A 20,531-nucleotide genomic window follows, 5' to 3' on the forward strand; every position below is an offset into this window, starting at 1 on the left:
GACTTTTCATCTGCTAGCACTGACTCCAGCAAGGCCAATTTGTTTAATCAATATTTCCATTCTGTTTTTCACAATTCATCTTCACCAGCAAACCATGACAATTACCCAGCCACACATGAATCCTTAAACTCCATAACTATTACTGTCACTGATGTTTTTGAAGCTCTCATTTCATTAGATGTTGAGAAATCTTGCGGCATTGACAGAATTGCTCCTAAAGTACTTCACAGCTGTGCTGGACCTCTGTGTGAGCCACTACATCATCTGTTTTCCATGTCACTACGTCATGCCACCTTACCTTCTAGCTGGAAAATTCACAAAGTAATACCTATCTTCAAAGCTGGCGACCATTGTTCTGTAAGAAATTATCGTCCCATCTCGCTCCTATCCAACACATCTAAAGTTCTTGAAAGACTAATCTACAACAAAATTATCACTCACATTAGTAAATATATTAGTTGTTCTCAGTTTGGTTTCACTAAAAACTGTTCAACCTTACAACAAATACTAATTTTCCTAGACTACATAATTAACAGCCCCTCACAAACTGATGTGGTGTACTTCGATATCAGTAAAGCCTTCGATACTGTATCTCATGCCATCTTGCTCAACAAGCTTTGGTCTACTGGAATAACTGGTACACTCTGGGCTTGGTTCGGGGAATATCTGACTGATCGATATCAACATGTTTGCATTAACAACTGTTACTCCGATTTACTGCCAGTTCTCTCAGGTGTGCCCCAGGGCAGCATACTTGGCCCCGTGCTATTTCTAATTTATATAAATGACATGACATCATATATACACCAAAGCCAACTCCTAAAATTTGCCGATGATACCAAGTGTTTCATGCACATCTGTACTACATCTGACTACATCGCTCTGCAAGAAGATATCATCGCTTTATTTACTTGGTCCAGAGAGACAGATCTGAATTTCAATCTAAAAAAATTCTTACATTTATCATTTAAATGCAAGTTAGAAACCACCTACACCATTTCGGATATTACTATACAACATAATGACTCACACAAGGACTTAGGGCTCATATTATCTGAGAATCTAAGTTGGGACAAACACTACAAATCAATCTCTGCTCGTGCATACAAGGTATTGGGACTAATACGTCGTACTATTGCTTCTACCCATTCTACTTCTACATTGGTCACATTATATATTTCAATGGTTCATTTATTTATTAATGTTTTACAGCACAAGTGCTGAAGGTCTGTAGGACACCTGGTCCTACAGCCTGCTCAAAGACTTTAGCTACTTAGACTTTAACTACTCAGCTGCTCTATTGCACCCAACTATGGCGTCCACACCTGATGAAAGACATTTTAACTCTCGAGCAAATCCAGCGCCGTGCCACTAAGTATCTATTAAATGATTACACCAGTAGTTACAAAACCCGTCTAGTAAAACTAAGGATCCTTCCTCTGATGTACCTGTTCGAGTTACAAGATATATTATTTGCAATCAAATCAATCAAGGTACAATCTAAACAGTTCAATATTCATGATCACATCAACTTCAGCTCAGCTAATACTAGATCCGGCACCAGCAACAAATTGATCATCCCTCATCATTTAAATAACGTATCTAGACATTCTTATTTCCATAGATTACCAACTCTCTGGAATGCCATGCCTATCCTTAACTTGGATCTAACGTTTCCTCTGCTAAAATCAAAACTAAAAACTTTTCTCTGGGATCATTTTATAACTAACTTTGAAGATAACAACAATTGCTCATTGCACTATCTCTGTCCTTGCTCAAGATGCCACCAGTCACGTCCACCCACCTCAAACCTGAACTACTTGTAGAATCTGTATGTATGTGTGTATATAAGTAAGTAAGTAAGTAAGTAGGTAAATAAGTAATGTAATGTAATGTACTTTCGCGGCTGTTGGTACATGTTACCAACAGACCTTTGGTGTGTTTACACCATAAAGCAATAATAATAATAATAACAACTAGTAGAAAAATGCACTACAGTCTTAGCTACAAGTTTGCACTCGACGGAATAAATGCTTTTCATTGTGGGTTTGAGTTTTATAGGTCACACGTAGTCATGTGCCAACTAGTATCAAGGCATGGTAAAGCAGTTTAGGTGAGCTTTAGTCATTGTATTCAGTATTATATAAAGCGTCTCATCGTCTGATTTTGAATAAAATGTGATATGATGATAATGATTATTGGAAGCTCGATTGGAAGACTACACTGAATAGAAGCTTTGATGATTGTAAAATTAGTGGTGAGTCAGTATAGCTAGTGAATGCCTGAACATTGAAAATAGTGAAGTATCTGCAGGTCTACAGTGAGACTGGGATAAATATCAAACCAGGAAAATATTTCAAAATGATCGAGATTCTCTAATAGAACAGTCAGTCAAATACTCTAATAGAACACTCATCGCATGCAGAGAGAATGAGAAACATTTATTCCTATATCTACTGAATGAAATAGCTATGGAGGGACTGCATGCGATATATTAATTTTGTATTGATGGTAAAAATTCATTCTTAGTTAGCTACAGTGTGACCCTTTACTTTCACCTCCCACTGCATTAAAACCGCTGAGATACATAGCTACTCTATGAATTTTTTGTTAGCGTAAGTTCAGTTTAGATCACGTAGCCACTTGTATGTACTGTACTATACGTAGCTGGATGTTCTACAACTAACGACGGAAGTTCAAAGTTTAGATCACGTAGTTAGCTATGTAGCAGCAGGATGATGTCCTCCAACCCACCTATGTTATGATGCAAACACGGAGTATATAAAGCGAGGGATATTGCATATGAATATAAACAGCAGCTATTGGAAACGTTATACATAGCTATCAGGAAATTGAAAGCATAGCTAACTGAATTCTACTGCTATCTTCGAGTGGACCTTACTGAGCTACACTCAGGTACGTCACTAGGTGAGTCAGTGTAGTATCTATGATATCGTGTCGATTCGTATGTGTATGTCTCTTTTACTGGCTGCAGCATTTATAGGCAATTTTTGCTAAACTAGCTATCCTTGCCAACCACCCCATAGCTAGCTATTAAATAACTAACTGTATTTTTTATTCATGATCACTTGGCTGGGTATACGTAGCTATACGTATTTTATAGCATTTGTTAGTTTTGTTAGTTTTATTCTTACATCAGTTATAGCATAGATACCACACCCCCATTATAGTTAGACAACATAAAGTCATTCGTATAGCTATAGCTGCTGCAAATTAATTGCATTAGGCCTTGAGCAATAACTGAAGGATAGCTAGCTAATACTGTAGTTATAGCTAGTGTGGAAAAACCGGTCTTAGCTAGTATAGCTATAGCTATCGTCTTTTAAAACATCGGCTTTAGCTAGCAACGTACGTAGCTATAGCTAATTTTAGTATTTTGTAACTCGCCAAAGGTTAAAGCTACATGAGTAACCATTCAATCTCCCACATTTTACACCATTTCCTTACCTTCCAGAGCATCCAATGTACATAGCTATAAGTAACCAACAATTACCTTTAAAAACTTCCCGACGTTTTAGATAGTTTGTATATAGCTATTTCTTTCTCCTCGTATTTATGACTGCATTTGCTTTCTATTACGGAGCTATGGCCTACTGAGAAAAGGTAGCTATATAAACCATTAGTTGCTGTCAGATCTTCACTGTAAAACAGTGAAAATACAGCTACGTAGGTATGTAGATAAACAAGTATTACTGTAAAGCTAATCATCATGACATGTGAAAGTATAAAATAATATAGCTATAGTTAATAACCTAGCTAACTGGCCATAGCTGTGAAGTGTATACATGTGAACTATCAACTTCATATAGACTGTTACTATGTATCTTACTTTGGCATTCTGTAGCTAAGATGCAAAGTGGTCAAGTTTCTTTCATGGCCATGGCCTTGTTATGTCTGTTGGGGAAGGAGGTTTATGGTCAAATACCAACAGCATGCAGTGATGGTACTAGTCTAGAAAACTTGGAGTGTTGTCCGGCTACAAGTGATGGTGTGTGTGGACAGGATGCTGGTAGGGGACAGTGTACTGATTTGAACTTACCTGGATATGACAGAAATAGTATTGATGTCCGTCGTAATTGGCCTCACTACTTCACCAGGGTTAGTCCTGATGCTTAAGAAAATATCTCACTATAATTGAATATTATATGGCTACCAGTTAACAATAGTACATGACTGCTATGCTGAGCTGTATAATCATGATTTCTCTTCTTTCAATTCACAGGTCTGTGAGTGCAGTGGAAATTACGCAGGATATGACTGTAGTCGGTGTAAGTTTGGTCACTATGGACCTGATTGCTCTCAGTCACAAGCTCTTCCCCGACGACCACTTGCTACCTACACTGACAGTGACTGGACTGCATTCATTGATACTATTGTTCAGTCACGTTCATTTGACTCAGGGTACATGGTTGTATTAGAAGAGGCAGTTCCAGGAACCACAAATCTCCGCATGAGTAACTTATCTCTTTATAATTTGTTTGTGTGGCTTCACCACTATGCTTCAAAAGATTCTGCTACACCAGGTAATGTAAATAAGTATGTAATAAGCATACATTGCATCTGCATGTGCATGTGCGTATGCGTGTATGTGCCGTAATTTGATGGCTAAAAACTTGAGTTATGGTCACATACATTTCTGCACTTGTTAATTGACTTTTTTTATGTACTTACATCAATGTCATATTACATTTAGATGTATCAATTCGTTTGGATTATGCTCATGCTGGACCTGCATTCACAACTTGGCACAAATACTTTCACTTGTTGTTTGAGTGGGAATTACAACACATGTTAGAGAGCATGGGACACTTGGACTATCACACTTTCAGGCTACCTTACTGGGACTGGCGAATTGAAATTCAAAGATCTACTGGAATACTCTCAGATGATCTCTTTACTGAAAAGAGGCTTGGGGCAACAAGGAATGTCAGTGGTTTTCCTCGTGTATTTGGGGATATTGTTGGTGACGGATGGAACACAATATGTTGGCAAAAATTCTTTCAGATTTGTGATCCAAATGTTAACACTGGTCCCCTTCAACGTTGCCCATTCACAGGAACTAACCCTTGCAGTAGCAACAATCCTGACTGGCCTACAAGTCGGCAAGTAAATCGTGCCATGACTTTTAACAGATATGAAAGACCACCTTATAATTTTCTATCGCGAAGAAGCTATCGAAGTTTTGTTGATGCTAATGTTAACTTTAGAATACGTAGGTGCCGTAGAAACAGAATGTGTTTTTGTTCTCCCACTTTTGACCCAGAATGTTCCCCCAAAAATTCAAATGGCTCTCGGATGATTGCACTTCAACAACAAATGCATGGTGCGGTAAGTACTGTATGATTATTATCATTGTTTATTTTATAATATCATTTTTCTTGTTTAGATTCATACCATTACTGGGGCAGGTGATCTCGCTACAAATCTTCCATTTGATAAGAGAGGACAAATGGATGATGTGGTGTCATCACCAAATGATCCTCTTTTCATGCCTCACCATGTCATGATAGATTGTATGTTTGATGAGTGGCTGGAGCGACACCCTGATGCAGAGTATCCTAATGATATACCAATGACTGTTTCCACTACAGGACATCAGCCAGATGACTTTATGGTTCCATTTTTCCCACTCAGTACCAATACTGACATGTTCACACGGTCTCGTAATTTTGGATACTATTGTGACCTACCAAAGATTATAAAAGGACGTCCTAAATAAAAAATACCATTTATACAAAATAAACACTAGTATAGTAACAACATAGTACAGTATATACTTATGCATAATTCTTAACTCCAGAAGTGATTTGAAATGAAAACATAGTTTTTGCATTTTTTGTTGTACAGATGCATGTCATCACTATTTTGTATATGCTAATTGAAACAAAGTAGGTAAATAACCATAATTTGCTTGCTACATGAAAACTATGCATATTTTAATCGCTTTGGTATGTAAAACTTTAATCAATAAAACCTCAGTTCTGCCTGTTCATGGGGAGTATGAAAATCTTTGAATTTGTTTCATGTTTGTACAGCATAAAAACATGAGTTTATTTGCAGAAATAAAGTTTACCATCATCATTTAAATATTGAAAATGCTTTCTTCTATGTCTGCATGGAAACATACGTACAAAGAAAACACTATGCATTGATCGATTTACCAGTTCATGGTGAACAACAGACTGAGCTTAATCCTCTCTTTTAGCTTGTTTCAGTCTTGAGTTATGATCCATTAAATAAGCGCCTGTGATATATTGGCCGTATTGTTGCTGTATAAATTGAGTTCATTCCTGTCTCATTATTATGTCTAGAGCTATTAGTCAGTAACTGTTGGTCAAGCAAATTCAGCTTTGGGTTTCTTTCACAGAAACTTTGGACATATATATACATCCTATTCTTGAGTATGCGGCAGTAATTTGGTCCCCTCACATAAAAGCTAGCACACAGCAAGTAGAGATGTTACAAAGGAACGCTGCTAGATTTGTTTTTGGGGATTATTCGAGACATTCATTGACAAGTGTTACAACCATGCTACACAAACTTCACTGGCAAACAATGAAAAAGAGAAGAGTCGAACTAACTCTAGTAATGCTTTACAAAATTATCAACCATCAAGTAGACATCCCTTACGATCACATCCTTCAAATCACTCCTAATTCCAGCAGTAGTAGTAAGAAATATTTACACTTACCCTGCAGAATTGATTCCTATCTGAACTCTTTTTTTTCCCAGAGCTATGTATTAGATTGTGGAATTCTCTTCCTGATCATGTTGTAGAAACTGACAATATTAACACTTTTAAATCTTACTTAAGTTTAGCTGCTAGCTAATCATGTACTTTATATGCATACTCGTTATTGAGGTCTTGTACATTACATTACACAAGTACAGCAAAGCTAGTAGTTGTTAATAAAAGGTAGAACTGCAGTGTTGTAACTACAACTGGAGTGAACACTCCACTTGAGCAGAGCCTTCCGGGCCATTTTGCAATAGTGGGTATATGTAGAATGATGTTATGAAGTGGTGTAGATACAGTACTAGTGTATGACAAATGTCACTGCACATACAACATTTTCCTAAGCTAGTAACCCTTATATAAGAGTATTATGTGTGGAGAGAAAGTTAATAAGGCTACTGAGACGATTGCATTGAGAGTTCAAATGGCTTACCTCACAATTGAGCTCATTGATAAAATACAGGAAGGAAGTCATTATAATATTACTCTCACCCACCACTGCTTGAAGGTTCTTAGTTTACTAATTTGTTAAGCTGCTTTACTGTAGTTGTATCCAGTTATACTGATAGTAAAATGTCAGTAACTTTAAGTATATGGAACATAATTGTTTTACTAAAATAATTTTAAACTCTCAGTAAACATCAGTGAATGTAGGTTTACTGAAAAGCTACTAAAATTCCTAACAATTAACTGTTCCATATACTGTGGATATACCACTCTAGTAAACTAAGAAACTTCAAGCAGTGCACCCAAGTGGGATAATCTATTTGATTTTATCTATTTGTTGATGCTGTCTCTAGTTGATCTATCTCAAAAATGAAATAGTATTTCTAAAGAAATGGCTGAGTATGCATCAAAGTGCTTTTTGTACTCTATTGCATTATCATTGGGTTTGCCTCTCAATCTTGTATAATTTAATAATAGTATCACATAATGACAATCTCAGCATCATACATGAGTTAGCAAACAGGTGTGTGTCTTTAGATTCAGATACAGTACCTTACATGCATGGATTCACTTAAAAATTGTTATGAACCACAGTAGTGGTTCATAATAAATATCATGACACCTATGTTTTTGCCAAAACACACACTTAATTAAACACCACCTTAAGGTTACGGGATACTGAGCGACTGTCAAACAAAAATTTTATTATGTAATTAAGGCGGGCTTGGTGTTGTTGTGTTGTGTATCAGCTGGTAACAGGCTTAAATTGTTGGGAGAATCATAGCGTGCTGACTGGACAGGTACAAGGTACAAGAAAACACACGTAACAGTACAAGATAACATAGAAACAACACACTTAGCAACTGGCGCACCTGTAAGCGCATGCGTAGTTTTGCTGACTAATGGCAATATTTTCCTGAACCAAAAATCAGGACTGTCAAACTAGTTGTTAACATTTTGTATAAACAGACTACTAGTTTGGCTTCTTGTCTAGGTCCTGACGGAGCCATTTGTTAGAAATAATGTTTCTAGTGCTTTTGATATCAATTTAAAAATTAATTTTGTGACCAGTGTCTTGCTTTAGGCCAAATTGTAGTCCTATTTCAGCAACTATACACATTATTCACAAATCCTCTTGTCAGTCCCTCACAAGTGATGTTCTTCAAACCTTAGAATTGTTAGTAAGTTCTCATGGTTCTTCATTGGTCTGATTTTTGGTTCATAGTTTTCACTAATTGGCATGGGAACAACTCATGTTTCCATAACAACATTTGAATTCCATGTAGATTAATGAGAAGTTAAGAATGCATAAATATTTGATAACAATGCATTAAGAAAAATCAAATCCCTAATCATGAAAAATGATTGATACTGTACATGTGGGGTTTACAGTATCCCGTAACCATAAGAAGCTTCTCAAACCACAAAAAAGCCTTAGAAGTTAATTTGGAAGAAGTATATGTCTGTTGGAAAATATGAAGTCAAAAGGGACCAATTAAAGTATTTTTTTAAATATCTGAAGTATGCCATTTTGTTCATCTTATAATTTTATTTCCACAGGGCTAGAACAAAGTGTGAGTACTTTTGGGGGGTAAAAAGTACATAACTTTCCTTCCTATGTCTTTTTTCATGTCCATTACCTATTTTAAAATGCATATTACAACAGCGTTGAAACCGGGTTGGGTCATCCGGGTTTGACCCGGTTTACGATTTATCCGGGTCTGACCCGGATTGGATCACGTGAGAAACGAAATTGTTCGTTTGACGACGTGGAACTTATAAACGCTATCGTGTAGCTCTTCGTGAGCCACGCCCACTTATCGCATTACCAACATATGTTCAGCCACGCCCATTTGTTAGTAAGTGCACGAAACTGAGGGTATCTATGGTGAGGGGTAGCTATTGTCAGTAGGTGAAAACTTTCTTTTTTTTTTTTTTTTTTTTTGTCTTCAACCTACAGCTAGACTGAAGTTACAATATTTACTCAACACGAATCGAACGCTCAAAATGTAGACTCGTTCGCTCGCTCGAGACTAGCCGAAACACGTCTCGGCTTTAATTAATCAGGGTCAAATCCGGATTGCTATCCGGGTCAGTGGGTCATCCGGGTCAGCAGTAGTGACCCGGTTTCAACGTTGACCTCCATTATGCATAGCTTGGTTGCTTACGAATTGAACTTTCAGTTTGTATTTTGTTTAAATAAAATGATGTTGTTTTCTCCAAGAAATATAGCTCCTCCGTCACTCTTTGCCTTGTTGTCCTTAAACTCAACATAAGATTTTATATGAATGTGAAGTGTTGATTCTGTGATGTAAATACCCCCACCATTTTCTGCAGTATTGCTAACAAATGATAGGTTTCCACCCTGAATGTTGCTTAGCTTTGTTATATATAATGGAACTCCATGATTTTTTGTGAATTTACAGTTCATCAATAATATGTGTCCATCTCTTTTCTGGCCTTCAAGGTAGACTATGCTGTCACCTGTATTGTTTCTGAAGGAACAATTGTCAATGGTGAAATTGGACTGCAAGTGATGGTCAGTTTTGGTTGAGCAATAAATGGCTGTTCCATGGCTATTAAACTCTTCATTTTGCAAGAAAAAGCTGCGGAAAATTCTTACATTATTATTTATTACAGGTAATTTATAAGGCTAAACAGCCTGTTACACCTGATCAACAGGTAAAAAAAGTACAAGTAGACTAATTACATACATTTATACATAGTGTTAGATGAATATTGGTCAATCAATTTCTTAAAATACCCTGAAACATCTGCTATAAACAATGCGTGACCTCTGGATTGCTCACGATAACACTCGTTAATCATTACATTAGATGAATTAAATGGTGCAATTCCTGGTTGAAAACTTGTTAAATGTTGGATGTGTGCTATTGGACTTGTGTGCTATTGGACTATTGGACTTTTATGTATGGTCACATAGCTTAATGGAATGAAAAGGTATGAGTGGTGAAAGTTTGAAAAGTAGGCAAATTTTGTATGCCTACATGCCATTTTCACAGGCCCAGTCACATATTCCCTTTATCCACCTTCTCTTTATTTACCTTCCTTACAAATTCATCTTGTAGTTCCAATCTACTTCTATGAAATACCACCCATACCCATTACTCCTCAATGCCTGCAACCCTCACCCACTGCCCACCATGCCCACCACCCACTACCTATACTTCCTGGCAAACATTGTCTCTTTGTCTTCCACATGTAATATTACTACCTGCAGCGGCGGAGGAAGTAGTTAATATGAGGGGAGGCTGGGCTGATCCAAACTAAGTCTCTATAGTTTGGTAAGGTGAGACCAAAAAAAAAATAAAAAGGTCACAACCAACTGACAAGAAGAGCTTTCCACCTCACCAGCTACCATTTCTAGCTGATAAACTACATAAAAATCCTTACATAGCTCGCTACACACTGACTACTTTATTAGAGTGACTGCTCTATTAGAGTATCTCGATCTTTATCACGGTTTTCAGCCCCACTCCAAGAAAGATAATTTCAGTGTGATATCATTCTGAGGGGGGGCCTCCCCGTTTCCGCCGCCTATGACTACCTGCATGCGCAAAAAAGGCTGCTCAAAACTGACTAGGGTTTTAGCTTTTATACAGTAATAATACTTGTTTTCTCAGTGCACTATTAGCTACCCCTTATCCATCCTAACACCACATTGGGTTGTGTGCCAACAAGCTTACATGACTTTAACACAACTACGTAATAGTATAATTATATCAAGGGTATTTGTGCGTGGAAGCTAGGTTTTGTCAAATATAAGTACAGTAATAATAAAACATCAGGAAATATGACCTGACATATTATAAGCCCTGCTGCAGTGCTTTTACCTAATATCATACACTAAGTATGGTAAATCTAACACTTTATTAATACTGTAGTATGTAAGAAAAAAGTTTTTTACCAAAAGTTTTATATGAGACAATGACACAGTTAGAGGTGTACCGATAATCGGATCGGCTATAATATCGGCCACCAATATGGTAATTTTACCAATATCGGTATCGGTACAGAACAGCAGGAGGACCGATATCGCTACCGATATTTATACACTAGCAATAGTTTGTACATAAACGGATTGTGCATTTGTTTTCTACATTATTCATGTGGCTCTTTAGTGCCAGTGGCTTATTATTCACTCTGAAACAAGCGCTACGCTACGAGAAGCCATATAAATACACGCGATTCTACTGTCTGTTGCTGGAAAGCTTATCACAGTATTTATAAATGAAGCAGTTATAGAGTACCTTGTAATAAAAATAAGGGTCACAGGATAACCAAGGAAACTTGCTGTACCAGCTTTCTCACAAACCATTAGAATGCAGAGTAATGCAGAAATATCCGTGTAAGGCTTCATGGGAGTATACATAAAAATGTTTGTGGGTGCCTAATTGTCTGGATTGCACAATAGAAACCAAACTGTATACCACCACAGGCAGAGTATAGCAATGAATACATGCACATGTTGTTGTAGGGTAGATAAATGTACACTTTTAACTATAATGCAAATATCGGATCAATTATCGGTTATCGGCTTCTTTTGGTGACATCAATATCGGATATCGGTACAGGCAAAAAAACCACATCGGTACACCTCTAGACACAGTATCAAATAAATAAACTGTAATGAACATTTCACTTCTCTTACATCCTATGCACTAACTACCTCTTATGATTATTGTGCAGTGGTAATAATGTTCAACTCAAGATGGGGTTTCTAGAAATCCCATAAGCCACTAAAACTACCTTGTACTGTACATCAGTAATAATGTTATTAGGAAGGGCAAGTATATAACAATGTATAAACAGCTATTATACACCCATACATTTTAACCCAAATACAATGTAATACAAGATAACTAACTCAACATATTTTCTGAAACAACATCAAATTTGTAGATCTACCAGTGCCACTTACCTGGGAGTAACAATAGATGAACACCTGAAATGGACAAACCATATCCAACATGTTACCTGTAAAGCAAACTCGGCCAATGCCTTTTTGCGACGTAATATTAGCTCTTGCACTCAACAAACTAAGAAGCTGTGTTATATAGCAATGGTACGTCCTATCTTAGAGTATGCATCAACTGTCTGGTCTCCATACACTAACAGTAGCATCTACAAGTTAGAAATGGTCCAACGAAGAGCTGCAAGGTTTATTACAAACAATTATTCACCCTGGGCTAGTGTAACTGAGATACTAGATCACCTGAATCTACCAACTCTTGAACAGCGACGGAACAATTTGAAGCTAGTTATGATGTATAAAATGGTGCATAGACAAGTTCACATCGATAATGGAACCTATTTAATCCCAACAGCAAGCCAAACACGAGGTCACGATCAACGATTTTTGCAGCCACACTCCAGAATTGATTCTTACCTTTACTCTTATTACCCCTCTACAATTAAATTATGGAATAACCTATCTAGCAGTACTGTGGAATCACCTACCTTAAACACATTTAAACAATGTATTAATTGTAGCTAAGTACAATCACTATAATTTATTCTTAATTCAATCTGTTGTACTACATACTCCATATGGAGGTTTCTGTACAGTAAACAAATAATAATAATAATAAGATATTAATGTTAATAATATTTATTACTGTGCAGAAATCAAAATAAAATATAATGCACAGTTATTAATCACAACGTTGAAACCGGGTCACTACTGCTGACCCGGATGACCCACTGACCCGGATTTGACCCGGATGTGACCCGGATTACCCGTCGGCTAGTCTCGAGCGAGCGAACGAGTCTACATTTTGAACGTTCGAATCGTGTTGAGTAAATATTGCAACTTCAGCCTAGCTGTAGGTTGAAGACCAAAAAAAAAAAAAAAAAAAAGGTCTTCACCTACTGACAATAGCTACCCCTCACTATAGATACCCTCAGTTTCGTGCTACATACTGCACTTACTAACAAATGGGCGTGACTAAGCATATGTTGGTAATGCGATAAGTGGGCGTGGCTCACGAAAGAGCTACGTAATAGCGTTTATAAGTTCCACGTCGTCAAACGAACAATTTCGTTTCTCACGTGATCCAATCCGAGTCAGACCCGGATAAATTGTAAACCGGGTCAGACCCGGATGACCCGGAGAAAATGTGACCCGGATGACCCGACCCGGTTTCAACGCTGGCCTAAACGATCATGTGTGACCCAGGTGCTTTCTGTAATCATGTGATTGGACTGATGCACTTGCCTTACTCTGTAGATGTGATCTATCTGTATTATTGCAAAGGTAAAGCATTTGACTATTCCTCAAAAAAGAATTTTGGCAAAGCTGAATGCACATGGTATACAATGAAAGCTGCTGACTTGGGTTGAATCATATTTAACTCGCATAGAGGCCAACAACAACAATAAGCATTGGTTAATGGTACTGAATTATCATGGTTTTCTGTTTGGGGCCAAAATGTGTAAAAGCCATATTAAGTTATTTGCAGATGACACCAAGCTTTATGTAAAACTGAAGACACCAGAACTCCATTCCGATTTAGACTTCCTAGTAAACTGGTCATGTAAATGGCAGAATTAGATACCTTTCAAACACTGTTTAAACTGGGGTGTTCTGTTACACCCTAGTGATATTGTTTACAACATCCACACCTTTTGGGATGTTTTAGCAGTACTTATGATGTGATTGGAATTACAAAAAGGGGTCTTCCACAAACATTCAATTCCAGGATATCATAACTTAGTGTTCAATAGCATATAAACTTGACATTTTCACAATCTATTCAACTACTGTATGTTGGTGCTCACTTCTGATCAAATTTCAAGTCAATAGCTCTTTCCAACCTGAAGTTATGAATTGTCAAACTTGGCAAATTAGATGTGTGTGGAAGACCCCTTTTTGCAAATCTGGTCACATATTACTTTGAGAATACACAAAATTGGGGTGGGATTATTCTAATTGTATTGGTTTGCACATGCTTGAGCCAATTCTGAATTTAAAATAGCCTAGTATGCTTTTGAGCAGTGCTCAAAAATCCAGCCTATTAAGCTCAAAATTATACTTTCAAAATCAAGATTATGCTCTAGAGTTGGCTATTTTATTACAGTATATCAGCCCTTCCTGGCTGCTGTATTAGAGTAAGTGACTGCTGTATTTGAGTATTTAAATTTTATTTCTGCAAATTGTGAATAATCAGCCAAGAAACAATAAAAATAATAATACTGTACATTTTCTTGATATTAAATGTATTAAGGTGTATATAGTGTGTCCATGTTTTGCTGTGCATTGCACATTAAAAAAATTGTCCTATTATGCTGGCATAATGCTTGATGCTTTTGCTAGCCTATTATGCTGCAGGCATAATTAGCACAAACCTAGCAGTGGTTGTAAAGAAGTGTGGGTATGCTACCAGCTATATAAGACAAGATAATGGGAATAAATTTTACTATATTATAGTAAAATTTATTCCCAATTATCTTGTTTTGTTATCACTGTAATCAAATGCATCTTTCCTTAAGCTTCTTGCATGCAAGAAAGTTTGATATTAACACTGTTGCATCAACACTATTAATTAATGGTAAAGTATGATAATATAATATGTGACCAGATTTGCGAAAAGGCATAAGTCATAACCCATCATGTGTTTAACCTATTGTCTTAAAATTACATCCAGGAATAGTGCTATGTTTAGGCTTGAGTCTATAATGTTCCAAAATTTGCCTATTATGCTTTTGGCATTTCCCCAAATTTTTGCCTATTATGCTTGTTTTTATGCTTTTCAGAAATGCATTATGCTTTTATTTTGTGTGATTTTTCTTTGTGCAGAGAAGTTCTTCACATGATAGAATGTAAATGGAGAAGTGTAAATTAAACTGCAACATACAATAGCTTGAAATTGGGGTGTACTACAGAGTTTGTAGGCATATTATAGCAAGGGTGCATATCTATAGTCCCTCAAAAGCTATGAAGATTTTTTTTGTCTAATATCTTTGTATGCAAATAATTATGTAGAAAATATTATGCATGGTTTCTGATTGATTTTCTGAGTTGCAGCAATTGGTACCCAAAGGACAGCAACTGCTCAGTCTAATATGTGACTTGCATTTGCAGCACCATGCCAAGTACATATTAGCCTCCTGGGGACAAACACTTACCTCTTTCCGTAGGTTCGACGGACGTATAGCTAGTCCATAATATTATTAAATGGTGTGTATAGCTATAATGCGATGTAATATCTCCTCATATTTGCAAAGTGCAATGATATGAATCACCTTCATGATGGTCATGTTTCTTATTCCCTGCAACACAGGCTTTCAGTAACCTTCTTTGCAGGTCCCTCGTGGGATAGTGCCGGCTAATAATTCATACTCTATACTATAGCTAGCTATTTATTTATTTAGGCTTTATGGTGTAAAAGCACCAAAGTTCTGTTGGTAGCAACCAACAGCCATAAAATACGTACAATTATACTTAAGTGATCACATAGTTACATAGTAAGCTACAATGTTATTTAAAATTATATCTCACCAAATTGATATTAATGCTGATGATTTCCTTTTTTCTAATCCTAACCTACATCACACCAGAGGCCATGATAAGAGATTTTTAACCCCAATGACTAGAATTGACTGTTATAAATTTTCTTCTTTTCCCCTCTGCAATCAATATTTGGAATTCCTTACCCCAACATGTGACTGATTTAACAGAGATTGACCAATTCAAGCACAGCCTAGCTGGACTAGTAACTGTTTAATAATTTATCAATGTGTATATATGGTCTTGTGTAAAGTAAATATTGTATAATTATATAAGTTTGTTTTTCTTTTGTAATTGACAGTAGCAATTGTACCCTTTTTTGTGCACCATACTCTTTTGAGGTATGCACAACAATCAATAATAATAGTACATTATAAGTGGTTAAAATTGGTACATAGTTGGAAGTTTAGTTTGGTGACATCTGGAGCAAGGACTTAAGTCATGTAGAGTGCAGTTGCTATTCTCATCAAAGTTTCTCAAGAAATGATCCCACAGATATGATTTCAGTGTAGATTTCAGCAAACAAACTGACATGTTTAAGTCTAGAATTGGTATGGCATTCCACAGGGATTTATTTATTTATTTATTATTGATACTGTGCAGGCCTCCATTAGGGAGTATAAAGCACAGATACACACAAGAAAACATATATAAGCACAAAGCATACAACATTTTAGTCTATAGCTGGGTTAATACAAAAATAGTCTACAATCTTTTTCTTAAAGTCATCTATATTACTTGCTTCAATTGCGGTAGCTGGGAGGCTGTTCCATATTTTAATAGTGGCAGGAAAAAAGAGTGCCTCTGGCCTGTGTAGGAAAAATCCAAAAGGTACAGAGAAATATCTGGCTGCAGCTGTGGGACCATGCTTAGTAGCTAGTATATCTAGCACAGAATTAAATACATAGGTTCACCTCGGATTCCTTACCCAAATAAATAGTAGCATTTTATCAAAACTTATTCCTGGAGCCCACTAAAATAGTTGTGATATAATTTATTGATCCCAATTCTATTTTTGTAGTGCTTTCTCCTGGGCTATGGAGTGCTTTCTCCTACAGATAAATCCAGACTTGGCTTTTATCTGTAGAAGAAAGCACTCCTAATCTATTTTTCTTGGTTTTAAAAGTTCTCCTAATCTATTTTTCTTGGCTTTCATCTATTTCTGCAAAAGCTAATAAAATTTTAGGTCTTATCAGGAGAACTTTTAAAACCAATTGTATGGAAGCCAAGAAAAACTTGTAAATCTCATTAGTAAGATCCCAACTAATCTACTGCTCACAAATGTGGATACCGCAATTAATAAAAGACATAACATCACTAGGATGCATACAACGAAGAGCAACTAAGTATATTTTAAATGACAACACCTCTACCTATAAATCCAGACTGGAACAACTAAACCTCCTACCACTAATGTACATCCATGAAATAAATGACCTTATGTTCTTAATAAAATCATTGAAATCGCCATCAGACAACTTTGAAATTAGAGACCATATTACCTTTACCAGTAACTCTACCAGATCAGGGACACATCACAAGCTAACCCATCCTAGAACAACATCAGCGGTACAGCGTCACTTTTACTTCAATAGAATCACCCGACTTTACAACTACCTCCCAGTTATTAACATTTCATTACCAACTAACATTATCAAACGCCAATTAATCCAACACTTATGGACTCATTTTTACAATAATTTCAATTCTGATCGAGCCTGCACTTTTCACCTTCTTTGCCCATGTCATCGTTGCTCCAGTGTGCCTATATCTGTAAACTTCAATGATCTGTAACTATAATTCTGTAATTAACGGTAACTAAAATTGTTTATTTATTAATTTTTTTTTTCACCTTGGATGTCAACACCTGTTGCTGGCATACCTTCAGCATGCAATTTTGATTTTACTTGCACGCATGCTGTAAAGCTAAATAAATAAATAAATAAAATAAATAGATAAATCATCCTTTTGCCCACATAATTATACAGTTTTATAACTAATGTTGTGGTTGTGAATATAGCACTGTAGTCACCTATACAACACTGTGGTAGCACTATAGTTGTGTGTAAACAGTTAATATGTATATAGTAATTACTTTGACATTTCACTTTCACTCAAAGTTCTTTGAGTAGCTTATCATTTGTAAATAACATAAAAAACAATATATGAAAAAAGGTTGTACTGTTTGGTTTGAGGGTATAATTAATATTACTGTTTATGATTCAATCACTCAATTTAACACATGTGTTTTGGGTAATTAGGTTGTATCAGGTATGATGGATATGGTAGAGCATATAGACAGAGAATATGACAATGAAGCTTAAAATAGGAATCTAAATTTTAAGATAGAGCTAGCTGATAGCTACACCTTGCAAATCAAAATTTGATTTGTTTAGGAAGTTTCCAAGGTTATAAGTAATATTTCAAAATCATCTAACTGAAGACAAGACAAAACTTGCATATGATCAAGATTAGAGATAGCTACATAATACAATGTGCTTGTTGCAGTGTTACCATGTATTACAGACAGGTTTTTATTTTGTTGTACAGTACTATCACCAGCTGATGGAGAAAATCATGTTGATAAACATCCCTTCAAAATTCCTTTTGTTTGTGGAGCACGTAACCTTGGTGAAGCATTACGTAGAATATCAGAAGGAGCAGCAATGATCAGGACTAAAGGAGAAGCTGGAACTGGTACGTATGTCTAATGGTGTTTATATGTACGTATTCTCAGTAGAGCTTGTTAATGTGGAGATATGCAAAATTGAGACAGAATCTAGGGAATTTGGGTAATCACACCTTAGTCAGTGACAAGATATTAGGGAATTGTTTATTAACAGGTTGCAAGTTTGGTTGGTCCCACATTGTATGGACTCATACAGCATACAAAATAATTGTTCTGGTAATAAATGCATTGCCATTTCATGTGATGGGCAGTTCCTATCAGTAAAACAGTCAATAACACAGAGGTAGAATAGGAATTTTTAGGGCGAAATATTAATGAGTTAAGTACCCGAACTGTTACTATGCAGTCTGATTGACTTTTTAAATAACAATAATTCATTAAATATGACTGGATTTGCAAAGCCAGTCACACCTGGTGCAAAAATCAAAAGTCAAGATAACTCCAGCAAAAAGTGTTTGTACTGTCATGGATCTAACAAACGTTCATACCAAACTTTCCTTCACCTCTTTAGGTCTTCCTTCAGTAGTTGTTTTTCTAACAGTTTGTATAGCTGTGCCAGATACGTCCATGGTTCTGTGTATGAATATCATGGGGGGTAGATTATAGGTCAGTGGAGGGCTGAATGTGTGAGAGAAAAAATCTTTCTAAAACCAACATAGAAAGAGCTATCTAGAATGGCAGGAAGCATTTTATAATGACAATCTTCCTATTCGTGTTACAAAAATGGTTGTTGTTGCTACAGGTAATGTGGTGCAAGCAGTCAAACATGCTCGTGCCATTCAACAAGAAATTAGAATAGCTCAGTCCATGACTAACACTGAACTATATGGCTATGCTAAGAAACTGGGAGTTGATGTGGAACTGCTAAGGAAGACAAGAGAGTTGGGACGTCTACCTGTTGTTAACTTTGCTGCAGGTGGACTTGGTAAGTTGACAAAACTTTCACAAATTTAATAAATACTACATTATTATTCTTCAGCAACACCTGCTGACGTAGGCTTACTGATGCAACTTGGAGTTGATGGAGTTTTTGTGGGTTCCGGCATATTCAAAAGTGCTAATCCTAAGAAAAGAGCAGCTGCAATGGTACAGGCAGTCACTCATTATAATGATCCTGCCATACTGGCTAGGGTCAGTGAAGACCTGGGAGATGCAATGGTTGGTAGTTAAACTAATTGAACACATTTCACTTATAACTTTCCATTTCAGGTTGGTATTAACTGTGATGACCTAACTCAGAAATGGGAAGGAAGGGAAAGTACCCATAAGGATGCCTCATGAAGCTAATTGTAATCATACTAAGTTAATATTGTATTGCAATTATCACCAATAACAAACATGAACTTGTAGTGCATATACATAGTATTATCTATAATGTATCAAAATGTGAAAACTACAATGGATCATTTCAAAAGAGATATATTATTATCTTAAAAGTGGACAACCCAATTATCACAAGAGCTGGTTTCATTCTCAGTTGGTACAATATTAAACTGAGGCAACGTACTGTACCTCCAATCTCTTTCTTAAGTTGTGCAATTTCATGGTCCCTAAGCATCAAGTAGCTATTACTACAGAAGATGTCTCAGAAGATGTTACAATATTATGTTCACAACCTTTAAAAGTTTATATGTTTGGTCTATAAGACTGTCTCGCTAAATACTGCTTGTTCTATTTAAGAGTCTTGTTGCAGGGAGTAATGCTAATTTGTACAGTAAGAACATAAACACCACATTCACAAAATGATCTGAGATTCTAACATTAATGATGGTATAATGCTGCATCCTTTTGCATTATTATTATTATTTCACATGTACACAGCCAACCTTTTAAGACATACACAAGAGCAAGTATCAATGAGCAGCACTGCATGCTGTAACACTGCCCTGTGCACAAATTAGGTACAGGATATGTACAAGTGCACTGGCACAGTTGTAAGTTGTAAGCATAGTAGCAACAAAACATCTCTGGATTTATCCTCACAAAGCTACTCAGTGCTACTTATCATCTTGCAATTCTGTTGGAGGCTGAGTGGAATATAGTACAATAATCACTCACTTTCACCCTCTGTAGTGAGAAGAACACTGGTGGCAAGGTTTCTGTGAATG

The 20,531-nt window shown here is 36.4% G+C and overlaps 2 protein-coding genes and 1 long non-coding RNA gene across 4 annotated transcripts; 2 read left to right on the plus strand and 1 right to left on the minus strand.

Annotated features, from left to right (window-relative positions):
• Positions 1-1,310: 1,310 nt before the first annotated feature.
• On the minus strand, positions 1,311-1,960 carry LOC136246225 (uncharacterized). Its single transcript, XR_010696316.1, has 3 exons — positions 1,899-1,960; positions 1,731-1,829; positions 1,311-1,682 (listed from the first exon to the last, which is right to left on the minus strand). It is a non-coding gene; the product is annotated as an uncharacterized lncRNA (long non-coding RNA).
• Positions 1,961-2,823: 863 nt separating this feature from the next.
• LOC136246226 (tyrosinase-like) lies at positions 2,824-5,946 on the plus strand. 2 transcript variants are annotated; one of them, XM_066037655.1, is made up of 5 exons: positions 2,824-2,916; positions 3,866-4,119; positions 4,244-4,544; positions 4,715-5,349; positions 5,408-5,946. In XM_066037655.1, the coding sequence occupies exons 2-5, from the start codon at positions 3,871-3,873 to the stop codon at positions 5,738-5,740; spliced, it is 1,518 nt and encodes a 505-aa protein (XP_065893727.1). In that variant the 5' UTR covers positions 2,824-2,916; positions 3,866-3,870; the 3' UTR covers positions 5,741-5,946. The 2 variants fall into 2 exon arrangements, with proteins under 2 accessions (XP_065893727.1, XP_065893726.1); XM_066037654.1 differs by having other exon boundaries at positions 2,825-2,928.
• A 7,444-nt stretch (positions 5,947-13,390) lies between these two features.
• LOC136246223 (pyridoxal 5'-phosphate synthase subunit SNZERR-like) lies at positions 13,391-19,792 on the plus strand. Its single transcript, XM_066037653.1, has 5 exons — positions 13,391-13,481; positions 18,243-18,431; positions 19,166-19,348; positions 19,403-19,581; positions 19,633-19,792. The coding sequence occupies exons 1-5, from the start codon at positions 13,391-13,393 to the stop codon at positions 19,702-19,704; spliced, it is 714 nt and encodes a 237-aa protein (XP_065893725.1). The 3' UTR covers positions 19,705-19,792.
• The last annotated feature ends 739 nt before the right edge of the window (positions 19,793-20,531 follow it).

The sequence above is a fragment of the Dysidea avara genome, unplaced genomic scaffold (assembly GCF_963678975.1).
Source record: "Dysidea avara unplaced genomic scaffold, odDysAvar1.4 SCAFFOLD_303, whole genome shotgun sequence".
Lineage (NCBI taxonomy): Eukaryota > Metazoa > Porifera > Demospongiae > Dictyoceratida > Dysideidae > Dysidea > Dysidea avara.

Bases quoted from the DNA above. Each gene is read 5' to 3' on its own strand.
- LOC136246223 (XM_066037653.1), top strand. From the start codon at position 13,391: ATGTGTGACCCAGGTGCTTTCTGTAATCATGTGATTGGACTGATGCAC. The intron at 19,349-19,402 runs GTAAGTTGACAA...ATTATTCTTCAG, and splicing joins CTTTGCTGCAGGTGGACTTG to CAACACCTGCTGACGTAGGC. The intron at 19,582-19,632 runs GTTGGTAGTTAA...TTTCCATTTCAG, and splicing joins AAGACCTGGGAGATGCAATG to GTTGGTATTAACTGTGATGA.
- LOC136246226 (XM_066037655.1), top strand. From the start codon at position 3,871: ATGCAAAGTGGTCAAGTTTCTTTCATGGCCATGGCCTTGTTATGTCTG. The intron at 4,120-4,243 runs GTTAGTCCTGAT...TTCAATTCACAG, and splicing joins GGCCTCACTACTTCACCAGG to GTCTGTGAGTGCAGTGGAAA. The intron at 5,350-5,407 runs GTAAGTACTGTA...TTTCTTGTTTAG, and splicing joins AACAACAAATGCATGGTGCG to ATTCATACCATTACTGGGGC.